The 13612-nt window shown below is 33.7% G+C and overlaps 1 protein-coding gene across 1 annotated transcript; it reads right to left on the bottom strand.

The window, feature by feature from the left end:
- Positions 1-662: 662 nt before the first annotated feature.
- Positions 663-2366, bottom strand: LOC145014918 (bidirectional sugar transporter SWEET9-like). The gene is made up of 6 exons (XM_078973361.1): positions 2250-2366; positions 2107-2143; positions 1784-1997; positions 1520-1684; positions 1263-1382; positions 663-1189 (listed from the first exon to the last, which is right to left on the bottom strand). Exons 1-6 carry the CDS (start codon positions 2293-2295, stop codon positions 902-904), a joined length of 870 nt encoding a protein of 289 aa, XP_078829487.1. The 5' UTR covers positions 2296-2366; the 3' UTR covers positions 663-901.
- Between the last annotated feature and the right edge of the window lie 11246 nt (positions 2367-13612).

Genomic DNA, 13612 nt, shown 5'->3' with positions numbered 1-13612 from the left:
ACAAACTGCTCCAAATGATGTGTTATCGATCTCACAATAATCTAGTCTTTGTTTTTTTCTATGTTATACACACAATGTTTTTAATATTTACGGACCAATAATATATTTTAAGTAATTAATGTATCTATTTCGTAAAAACTTCAACTTCTTTTATATATATATATATATATATATATATATATATATATATATATATATATATATATTATTAAGAGATTTCTAGTTAGTTGTTTATGGAGGGATCAGTTTTATCTAAAACATAAAGTAAAAAAAGACCAGGTCCAATCAAATATCTAGGACTTCATGAATGAAGGAACCTAGTTAAATGTTAGGAAAATACTTTAGAGTTAAATACGTCGGTAAAAATGATAGAGAACGATTGAATTGGGTGGGAGTTGTTTACTAAATATGACGCTAAAGTTTCGAATATGTAATAAAATGTTTCACGAATTTAATGAATTTCGTTAATTGTACATTGCTTATGTCAAAAGGGGTAATTTTATGAATTTGCAAAAACATTTTTCACGAATCAAATGACTTTTTATGATACACATGGAAAGCGTGAGCTTTTTGGTGATATGATTCCTCTATTTTTTTAATCATTTTAATTTAGTGAGTAACTCATTATAAAACACATTTTAATTAAAATGTTATCATTCATATATATTAAATAGTAGTATTTTATTTTAAACCTTAAAAAACGAAAATAAACAAAGAAAAACAAACATATATGATATTCCTCCGCCTATTCGTCTAGCTCTAGCCTGACTTCCTGTGTTGCTAGGTGGACAGATTCGGGATTCAATAAAGAATCTTGTCACTGATCTACCCGATATACAAGTGAAAAGCCTTTTGATTTCGACTTAATTACGCTCGTCTTTTTGTCTCAGGATTTTAAACTTTAAACAACGGAGGAAATGATAATTTTTTCACTAGAGACCTTAGCCATTTCTTTCTTGTCACGACCACCTTCAACCTGAACACTCGAACTTTCTTGCATTTCTATTATTACCCCTAAGTCGACCCCAGATTTTTCGTGCATTTCCAGTATTTCCCCCAAGTCCACCACTGTTGGTGCTGGCACGTCTTGTTCTTGAGCCATTGGTTTAACTTGCTTCTTTTTATCTTTATAGACCATGTACAAGATCATTTGTGCTATTCCAAAGATGAAGCCCAACACATTTGGGGTCTGAAGTGAACAAAAAAAGAAAAAAATTAATAAAAAAGAATTTGTTAAACATATATATAAAATGCGAACTTACTGCTACATAATAGTCCTTGATCAGTAAGCCGTAAAAGAACCACATAACAGCACACAACGTAAGAAAGAAAGACAGCGAGAAGGGCATGTATTCAACGCTCTTCGTTTTTATGACCAATCTCTGTATATATGTACGTACACACAAAAAAAAAAAAAAAAAAAAACGATTATTAATTATATGTACTTCAACAATGGAGTTAAAATTTAAAATAAATTAATAAATATTTGATTGGTTAGGTAAATAATGAATTGGTTTACCATAATGCTGAGAGGAGCAGCAAAAACACATACAGAAAACACAGCACATATCCAACCAACAATAGCTACCCTTTGAGATCCTTCTTTCGTTACTAATAGTGTTGTAGCAACAATCAACCCATATGATAGTATGTTGAAGAAAGCAAGTAGTTTGACTGTAGACATCTATAGATATCCAAATAAATAAAAATAGATTATATATATAAAATAAAATATTAATTAATAAAAAGCATGTTCAAAATAGAATTGGTTTAATTAGGTTACCAGGGCCTCTTTAGTTGCGTAGATGAGAAAGAAAACGATGTAAATGGTTTCAATGACACATCCTATGGAATTGATGGTGATGATCATCATTCCATTTTCGGTTTTGAGATAACCATAGTACAAAAGCAACATGCAACTGAATAATGCAACCGAGTATGGCACTGACTGAAACCCCTCTGTTGATTTCTTCTTGTAGATTCGATAGAAAGTTGGCCTAAAAGTACAATAAATCCATTACACATTAATGTACAAAAACATCTTAGATTGTTTCCGGAAAATCCCTAATACATATATTTTTAGAGATACAAAGAAAAAGATCTTACATTGGCGCTAAGAACACACAGAATGAGATAATGTTGCCTATTCAAATAAACATAAATATATGGTGAGATTAATTATAGACTTATCGAAACAACGAAAAGAATTTTTGGGAAATTAACTTCAAGAAATGATGATGAGCACATACCAAGAATACCAAAAACAGAAGCTAAAAGTTGAGTAGGGAAAGCCATTGTTGGTGGGGTGATGAAGCTCTCTTAGATATCAAATGATTGATAGAGAAAAGAGCTTATGGAGAAACAAAACAAAACGAATACATTTATAGGTCTTCCAAAAGGCAAAAATTAGAATTCGGTGTGCTTTTCCATGTGTAGCCTTTTGCTTCTAAAACTCTTTTTGGGTTGATTAACTAATTAATGATTGTTAGTCACATTTGTTGTGATTCTAATTACAAAACTTGTTTTACAAAAATGTTATGATTGCTCATTTAATTAATTATAATCATTTTATGATTGTTATGATTTATAATACTTATTAGACTTTTGATATACTTCTTGACTTTTTCCCAAAATATAAAACTTCATTTGTCCAAAAATAATGCAAATTTAACTTGACACAAAGTTAAATAAAGCACAGACAAAATGTGAAAAGCTTGATTTGATTCGGTTGTTAAGTGCTGTCTTAATAATTATGTGCTTTAAAAATATTTAAGTTTTTTTTTTTTTTGAACAGCTTAAAAATATTTAAGTAAACCGCCACAAATTTAATAAATGAAAGAAATAAAATGATGAACAATTCAAAAAAATTAGGATTTAATTTTATGTCATGTCTCCATAAAACCCATTCGGCTAAAAGTATAAACAACAAAATTTAGTAATATTAGGTAATATCTAATCATTAGAAAAAGAATTTATATTGAAATTTAGTTTTGTAATGAAAATGCTTTTATTTTCAAACAAATTGAAAAACAAAATTTTAGGAGATCATATCATCCATTTTAAATTTGAATGTAATTCGTTTATATTTTAGATATGAAATAAAGTAATAACTCAAATAGCACAATTAGGTGGTGCTACTGTTATATCACCAAATTATTAATATTTTTAACACTGTTACAAAATAACCATCGATTTTGCAAAATAGCTTTTATATATGAGAATACTTTTATATTTTGGGTTTAACATGTATTTTTTAAGTATTAAGTCTTAAATCTATAAACTATTAAATACAAAGACTTGAATGATTACCAATCTTACCAAATAATTTTAATAATATGATTTGAACATGATGTATGTATGTCATATGTCACTAAACAATCTACCAATCAGTGAATTTGCTGAAAACGTAAAGTCAGATATATACTCCTTAAAATTACTGAGATTTTAATTTAAAACATTGATGCTTTACTATATTTTGCATTAAAAGTAAAGCACATTTTGTTACTATTGACTATATATATATATATATATATTGATTTAGTTTTATGTAATATATTTTGATAGTTTACTAAAATTAGAGATTCTAAAGCAAAGTTTGTGTGGCTAGCTAGTAAGTTAGTTAGTTTACATAAGATTTGTTGATACTTCAGATATGAAAGATGATTATATATGTATCATGTGTTTTTCTTGTACGTAGTAATGATGTATCCACATGTAATTTGCAGTTGTTAACAATATATTAATTATAATACACTATTCATGAAAAATAACATATGCGTTTGAAAAGAATCACAAATTACTGAATTATGAATTAGAGATAAATCGGGTTTGGTAATCGAAAGCTTATTTCTGTAATGATTAATCATTTAATGGAAAACATCATCTATGATCTATATACACCGGTATACTCTAATTAAAGTTATTCAAGATACGTTTGATTTATGTTTTCCTCATACAATCAACTCGTATGAACATAAAAGACTAACTGGATTACAGGAGACATGAGATGAAAATAAACTATGTCTTGATGTTCTTCGTAATTAAGCACTTCACAGGTGCAAAAATCAAAAAACATTTCATCTAGACCAAACTTAAGGAATAATATATATATATATATATATATATATATATATATATATATATATATATATATATATATATATATATATATATATATATATATATATATATATATATATATATATATATATATATATATCACGTGATTTAAGACGATAAAACTTTCTAAGTTTACTACATAAGAATGATTGTATAACGCATGAGAATCAGAAAAAAAGGCATTCTTTTTCCTATATTTAGGTAACTCATTTTCATCACGTAAATGTACAAGTACAACAACTTAATACTAATAATGGGGCTCAATCATTCTAGTGTAGTTTGTACAATATAAAAATATAAAATATGGAAGCTTGTACGCGTACTAATTCTCAACCCGTAAGTTACATCGGCTAGAAACAAACAAGCGGTGGCTCGGGTGGATATGGGGTTCGAACCCCGAGCCAAGTCGGTACAATGAGAAACCAATTGATGAAATCCAACGGTTGGGATTAAGTTGTTGATATATACTATATAGAAGCATTGATACGTTTTGATATTGTAAAAAGAAAAGGAAGACCACTTGTACACTGCTACCCCTAACACCAACGGCGGTTAGGGTGTTTTTTTGCTTTTTTGGGGCTTTCTTCTTTCATCTTCTGGCTACTTGCGTCATTCACTCATCAATTGTTACATACAAGTGGAATATTGGAATTGTTAAATAATTTGTGTAAGAAAGTAATATTTTTTACTAAAAAAACGGATTTGCAGTTCAAGCTTCTTTTACGTATTACAACACAGTTATTAATTATTTTATGAGTTTAAATAATTAAATATTGCAAAACACTCAACACCGTCTAAAATCATGGTTGTATAATATATATACCATAAAGTAATTACTAAGACCGGTTTGTGCACCACCATATCGCACTATCGTCAGTGTGGATCCAGAGATTATTATAACTGGGGTGTATAATGTACAACTATTATTATTATTGGTGACCATTAATTGAAAATCAATTTTAATAATGAATTTTCTGTATAAAATATATAAAAGAAAAACATGTTAAGTGGGGCGCATGCACCCCACTAAAACCCTCTACATCAGCTACTGCCTGTGGTGGCTACATTACATGTCACCGTAATATTGCGGTGAACACAACACCGTATGGGATGCGTAGGTGTGGTATGCCCAGCGTTGTAAAACTCGTCGAGTTGGCCGAGTACTCATCCGAGTACTCGCTATTCGGCCCCTTACTGAAGCGAGTTACAAAATTCGAGTACTCGCCGATTGACCCCTTATTGAAGCGAGCACTGTTGTAAAACTCGGCCAACTTGGTGATTAATATGTATAGTATACTTAATAATTTATTATTTAACACACACACACACACACACACACACATATATATATATATATATATATATATATATATATATATATATATATATATATATATATATATATATATATATATATATAACAAAATTAGATACATGTGAATACACAAAAACTAAAAAAACACATAATGGTCCCACTTCGTGAATAATTATTGAAAATTTAAGATATATATGTAGTAATAATCATATATATATATATATATATATATATATATATATATATATATATATATATATATATATATATGATTATTACTACATATATATCTTAAATTTTCAATAATTATTCACGAAGTGGGACCATTATGTGTTTTTTTAGTTTTTGTGTATTCACATGTATCTAATTTTGTTATATATTTCATTCAACTTATGGTTTTAACTTATGATTTTGACATATATAATTTCCCTAAAAATATTTCTATATGAATTACTGAATCCGAGTACTCCCCGAGTACTCGCTACTCGATAGTCAGCCGAGTAGGTATCAAGTAGCGAGTTCTACAACCATGAGTATGCCTACCACACGTCAAAGATGTAAAATAATAGATTGTTTGATACTCGAAAAGACAATTACATAAAAATATATAAAGAATATTTAAACCTTAATGATTAAATCGTAAAGGACTTAAACCTAAACCATAATCACTAATATTCTTCTAACGTCACAACTTCACAATAAAATTGTTGATTTTTAATTAAGATAAGATGTCATCATCATAAAACTAAGTCGATAAAATCATATGCTCCAAAACATTTGGTGCTATAAAGGTAGTGTCTCCAAATTTTTAGGACAAAAACAATCGCAACCAAATCCACAAATCGTGAATGGTGTATGTGATATCCACAATTTCACGGCTAGAAAAGACCGATTTATTTATGCTTTATTTAAAAATCAGAGTATCCTTTTGAAGAAAAATGTTACGGAATTTGAGAAAATATGATAAAGATTTTATCAAAGCATTTTCGAAGAAATGTATTTTTATATTAAAAACATCGGGATGTTAGTGTGAATACAGTACAAAAGCATAAACCGAAATAATACAGGCCTTACAAATATCTATTTTTCTAACGGCCTATAATCCATAGATCTTTCATCAGACCATTACGCATTTGCTCTTTTTCCACTACCTGTAATACAAGAAACTGAGTGGGTCAGGCTTGGGGCCTGGTGAGTGTAACGATCAAAAATTTCAACAAATTTCAACTTTTCAAAAACAATCCATTTTAATAATGTTATTACAAAAAGGTTTTCAATACATTTATTATTAGAGTATTCCTAGAACCATAACATAGATCATAAACACGATGAGCGGTACGATCACGCCTTTGCCTTGCCACGGTCTCCTGAAGAACCTGAAAAACATTAAACCACAACTGTAAGCCCGAAAGCTTAGTGAGATACCCCCAAAATACCAACCACAAATACCACACATAACATGTTATATCACAACAAATCACAGAACAACCATGCATATCGGGTCTACTGTGTGACTGGTCCGCCGTATCGGGCCTTCAGTCCACCTGGTCCACCCTCCGAGTCTAGTCATGCCCCTTGAATCTGCAATGTGGTTGGTCCACCCGCACCGGGCCTTCAACCCACCTGGTCCACTCTCTGAGTCTACAGTATGACTGGTCCGCCCGCATCGGGCCTTCAGTCGGCCTGGTCCACTCTTCGAGCCTCGACACGTCTGGTCCGCCCTTGTGGGGCCTACAGCCTATCCGGACCGCTCACTGGGCCTTCGGAATAACCGATCTGCCCTGGGTATGTTGGCCTACAGCACATAGTAGGTCCCGCCTCAACCTAACCCCAGTTAAACAACCATGTGCACATAAACATACAATCAAATAACAATTCACATTCAATCAAACTGATCTAGTAGATTACGTATCATAATGTACTCTAAACAGGGTACCGAACTAACAGGTCACTAGGATATACCATCCTAATACCCGGATGCAAACATAACAAGGCAACACCATAACAACGATACCCGGATTACAATCCGATAAAGGGCCGGCCTTGGTGCCTTAGACCCTGTTGATATAGTGAGGATAACTCACCTCGCGATTGCCGAAACTCTGAACTAAAGAAGCAGTTTCCCGAATCACTGACTCACCAAAAAAATCCCGAACTAGCCATCATAACAAATAATCATTAGTCCAAACATACATCCACTTATTGGGCCAAGGCCAAAGTCCAAATCTCTTACAAGCCTAATATTGGCCCAATTTACCAAATTGGGCCCTCCTCACCAAATGGGCTTAGATCCAAGGTCCATAATAATAATTGGGCCCAAAATACTCTATCCAATATTTCCAGTCATGGCCCATAAATCTAACAACCCAATAACAACCCAATCCCTAAGGCCCAAAATGAAAAACCTAATAGAGAGACTAAGCTGGGCGTACCCCCTTGGTATGCGGGGCGTACACGCTGATTCGCAGTTGGGGATCGGGACACTGACCCGTTATGCGGGTCGTACTCCTCTGTTACGTGGGGCGTAACTTCGCTGCTCATAAAGTCCACATAACTTCTTAATGGCTTAATCTCTTAATCCCAAACTTCAGATCCTTAGGCCAAATGTGCCTAAGATTCATAAAGTCTCAGACTTTATCACTTGGGACGTCCATAAAGCTCTTAATCCAAGGTCTTAATCCATTAAGACCTACTTATCTCACACACGGAACAACCACAACCCTTGGGACCTCATTTTTCTCACGCAAGACCTCTCATAAGGTCTGAAAGGACATCTAATCTCGACCAACTCAAAACATGCAACAAGATGAGGACTTTTGGGACAAGAATGATGTCAAAACTTCACAACACTTAGATCTATGCAATATAAATGTCAAAACTGGTTCAGCTTTCAACATCGAGGCCTATCACAATTTTATTTCTTCTTTCATCATCTATTTCATCTACCCATCTTTACACAACATAGTTATAGGTATAAAATACATATACAGTTTAAATCAAGTAAAACATATATAAATCGTTCATCCAGCATAGCTATCAAGAAACACAGATAATAGGCACATATAACACGTAATTTATATTAAATACTTCATATCTATGTGTAAGATGAAAGTAACTATGCACTCACTTGTTAAAGTGACGAGTCGAAATTTGGGCAAAGCTTCGCTTATAATAATTGTCTTTTCCTTAGACGAAACCTAGTATTATTATCACTAGAATTATCATTAGTCTAATATTTATTGCGACTAATTATTAGTCTAGATTTATCATTAACTCAAGGCCTACTTTCATGATCTATCAAGTATGGAACAACCAGGTAGGATCATATCGGGAGTAGGGTCTGTTTGGCATACGAAGTATACTGTTTGTAAAACTCACTTTAAACATCTCACTAAATCACAGCCTAGACATCATTCCAGTAAGTAGATCAATCAATACAACGACTTTGAATTACTGATAAATCTTGTTTATAGGTTCATAATAACGATAATGAACTTAAACATACGTTATACTTAAAGTAGGGTAATCATAACTCACTTACAAGGGGGTTTAGCGAGGAATCGGGCTCTGTGCAAGCAAAACTTCTGATCCGAAAGCTCTTCTTCTCGGATCCTTCTGGTGCTCTGATACTCACTTCTAACACTTAGGAAGTGTTAGGAAAAGGGCGAGAGGGTTTGTGGGTATTTGGGAGAGAATTTGAGGAAAGGTGTGAAGAAAAAGGATGATTTGCGCCTCTATTTATAGGCTGGGAAATCAAGCAATACAACGTGTAGCTACCTGTACATGGTGTGTTTCCGTGCCAGGTGTCACATTCTCATGCAAATCCGTGGGGAAGAAGGTGTGGCTGGGATTGTGCCACGTGTCGCTTCGGAACTTAATAGAAAAAATTAATTATCTTCTAAATTACGTAAATTTCGCGTACGAGATCCGTTTTTGACGTTGTTTATATCCACACATAGGTAGCAACGTGCTCTACAACTTTCATTTAGACTCCGCTGGCTAATTTTGAATTTATTTTTAAACTTATACTTTAACAAACTTAAACAGTTAAAGTCCATTAAAAATTCATAACTTTATCGTCCGACGTCCATTTTCGACTGTCTTTATATCATTGAGCTCCTGTTAATGAGATCTTCAATTCTCATTTAGGTTTCTTCAGCTAAAAATCAATTGATCTAAAATTCGTTTTCTAGGCTGTGTATTGCTACGCTAAATCATAGAAAAACCATAACTTCCTCAAACGAAGTCAGATTTGGACGTTCTTTTTATGTACATTCTCGGTTTAATGTATACTACGACTTTCATTTAGATCACTAAGGCTAAAAGGTAGTTTAACAAAATTTCACTTTTTACGATATGCGGAATCATACCGGTTTAGTCGTAAAACTTCGACAAGTCATAACTTCTTCGTTATAAGTCGGATTTCAGTGTTCTTTATATCTCCGGAATCATTGTTATGACTATTTCAACTTTCTTCAAAGATATCGGGTTTAATTATTAATTTATTTTAGACGCGCATTATTATTATTATTTTTTTATATCGTCATAAGCATATATATTGCACATAAATCACATAATAATTCTTCTTTGTTAGTTCAAAATAGGTTACAACTATTGACCCTAACTATTACATCATCATAATAATGCTTAGCTAAAAACGCAGACATTACAATTCTCTTCCTCTTAGGATGATTCCATCTGAAATCATGCGTCGGCAAACAAATGTGGATAGAAACTCATCATCTCACTCTCTGTCTCCCAGGTGAGGTTTGGCCCATTCATGTGTTTCCATTGCACAAGCACTAATTCGACCATCTTGTGTCGTAACTTGTTTATCTTACGATCAACAATTGCTTTAGGCTCTTCAATTATCCTCCTATCTTCATCAATTCTTAACTCCGAAAGTGGAATTATATCGGGAACTTATCCTGCAAAATTCCTCAAATAACACACATGGAAGGTTTTATAAATACCATCTAGTTCTTCTGGCGATTCCAGCTTGTAATCTTGGTTCCCAATCCTCTGAAGAAGTTTGAATGGTCCAATAAATCTTGGACTCAACTTTCATTTCTTCCAAATCTTATTAGTCCTTTCCATGGTGAGACTTTGAATAACACCGAATCTCCAACTTTGAATTTCATTGGTCCTCACTTCTCTTCGGCATAGCTCTTTTTGCGGTCTTGAGCTGCTAACATCCTTTCTTTAATCACTTGTAACTTTTCTGCAGTCTGATAGACTATTTCGGGACCCATAAACTACTTTTCTCCAGCCTTAAGCCAACAAGACGGCGTACGACACTTCTGTCCATACAAGGCTTGATAAGTTGTCATCTTAATGCTCGAATGGTAACTATTATTGTAGGGAAATTCTACCAGGGGTAAATGCTCATCCCAATTACCTTGGAATTCTAGGGTACATGCTCTTAACATATGTTATAGTGTTTGAATTGTCCTATCGCTCTGACCATCAGTCTGCGGATGGTAGGTTGTACTTAAACATAACTTCGTATCCAATTCCTTTTGTAGACTCTTCCAAAATGTTGATGTGAAATGACTATCATGATCTAATACAATCATTAAGGGAACACCGTGAATTCTTACTATCTCCTTCACGTAAGCAGTTGCAAGCTTATCCATAGACCATCACTCATTGCCTACTATGAAGTGTGCACTCTTTGTGAAACGATCCACGACTACCCAAATCATGTCGTGACCGTTCTTCTTCCTGGGTAGTTTAGTCACAAAATCCATGATGATTTCTTCTCATTTACCCATGGGTTCAGGTAAAGGTTCTAAACTCCCATACAGTTTTTGATATTGTGCTTTAACTCTTGCACATGTTAGACATTCTGCCACATACTTTGCAACATTGAGCTTCATTTTTGGCCACAGTAGTAAGGTTTTGGATCCCTATACATCTTAGTGTTTTCGGGATGAATCGAGTACATGGCCTTGTGAGCTTCTTCCATCAGAAGATCTATTATTCCTCCCATCTTAGGCACCCAAATCCTATTTTGGAATACCTTTAATCCTTGACTATTTTTACCGAACACCAACGTTTTGCCTAAATGTGCTTCCTTCCAGTCATTTTTCTCTAAAGCTTCTTCCTGAGCTTTCTTGTTGCTTTCCACAATTGTTGAGACAACTTCTATTCTTAACGCTCTTGACCTTTTTCTTTCCAGTTTTACTTTTCAACTTAGAGCAACATCTACGACGTTTGCTTTACCATGGTGGTAAAGTATCTCACAGTCATTCTAGCTAGCATTGTTGTCTCATATTTAATTCCTTTTTATCAAAGATATACCAGAGACTTTTGTGATCAGTGAAGAGTTTTCACTTTGTGCAATAAAGATAATGCCTCCATATCTTTAATGTGCATATTACCGTTGCCAACTTCAGATTGTGAGTGGGGTAGTTCTTTTCGTTCTCTTTCAATTGTCGAGATGCATATGCTATCACTTTATCTCTCTGGGACAGAACACAGCCTAACCCAACTCCAGATGCATTGCTATAAACCGCAAAGTCTTTAACTCTGTCAGGTAAAGAAAGAATCGGTGCTTCACACAACTTCTTCTTTAATTTATCGAATGCTTCTTCATGTTTCTCACTCCATGTATATGTAGCTCCTTTATGGTTAAAAGTTCTCAATGGAGCAGCTATCGAAGAAAAGCCTTGGATAAATCTTCGGTAATATCCGGCTAATACTCTTTACTGGATCAACCATTATTTCTCCTGGTTAACCAGATAGCCTAAGGATTGGACTTCTTGAATCTAAAAACCACATTTGGAGAACTTTGCGTACAACTTCTCCTTCTTCAAAACTTCTAATACTTCTCACAGGTGCTTGTCATGCTCATGTTGGCTCTTTGAGTAAATCAGAATGTGATCTATGAACATTATTACAAATTTATCGAGGAATGGTTTACAAACCCTGTTCATCAAATCCATAAATTGGTTAGTCCAAATGAAAAAAAACCAAGAACTCATAGTGTCCATATCCCGTTCTGAATGCGGTTTTCTCATTATCTTGCTCTCTCACCTTCAGCTGATGATATGCTGACATAAGATCGATATTTGAGAAATAGCTCGAACCTTGCAGCTGATCGAATAGATCATCAGTCATTGGCAATGGATACTTGTTCTTTACCATTTCGTTGTTCAATTCTCTATAGTCTATGCTGTAACATCCATGAAATTCATAAACATTTTAAACTTTTTCAAGCATTCAAAATCATTACTTATTACAAAATGTTTTCAATATAGTTTCATATCAGAGAATCCTAGGAATCAAAATCATAAAATGTGAGGAGGTGCACGATCAAGCCTTCTCCTTCCCATAATAATCTAAAGTACCTGAGACAAAATCAACAACTGTAAGCCCGAAGCTTAGTGAGTTTCCCCCAAAATACCAACACCATACAAACTAGAAAGATATCATAATAAAACAGCATGTATATAGCATCTACAGTATAATCGGACCGCCCTCACCGGGTCTTCAATCATTCTGGACCTCTCTCAGAACCTTCAGCATGTATAGTCTGCCCTACCAGGCCTTAAGCTTGTCTAGACCGTTATCCGGGCCTTCAGCCTGACTGGTATGCCCCGATGGGCCTTCAGTCCTTCTGGGCTGCCCTGGGTCGATTTTCCTAGAGCACAAAGCAAGACAACCTCAACCCACCCACAATCATACAATCATCACATAAATATCATATGCTAGAGCATGTACAGGCAGTCATACAGATCTGCAGATCACTAATCATAGCATCATCCTATATACCAGGATACCGATCTAACATATCACTAACATAGCATCATTCTATAACCAGGATATTGATCTAATAGATCACTAACATAACTGTTGGATTGATGTCTAAGTCCATAACTATAATTGGTGAGACTTGACCCGACCCAGCATGGTCCATTTGGGTTGCATGGCATCATGCACTTGGATAGACTATAATGAGAGAAATAAGATGCTTATGGTTATTAATATATTATAAGTTCTAGTATATTAATAATAAGAATAATAAGATTATTTAATTAGTATTGATCAAGAATTAATCTAGGATTAATTAAGTGATCAAAAGAAGACTAATTAAATATATGGGTTGATTGTGTAAATCATCCATACTTGTATAGTGGGCTAATGCTCCATGGATTATCTAGTTGGGCCAAAACC

Source organism: Lactuca saligna, chromosome 9, assembly GCF_052625555.1.
Source record: "Lactuca saligna cultivar CGN05327 chromosome 9, ASM5262555v1, whole genome shotgun sequence".
Taxonomy (NCBI): Eukaryota; Viridiplantae; Streptophyta; class Magnoliopsida; order Asterales; family Asteraceae; genus Lactuca; species Lactuca saligna.
The sequence above is the reverse complement of the archived record's forward strand: the minus strand, read 5'-3'. Positions and strand labels throughout refer to the sequence as shown.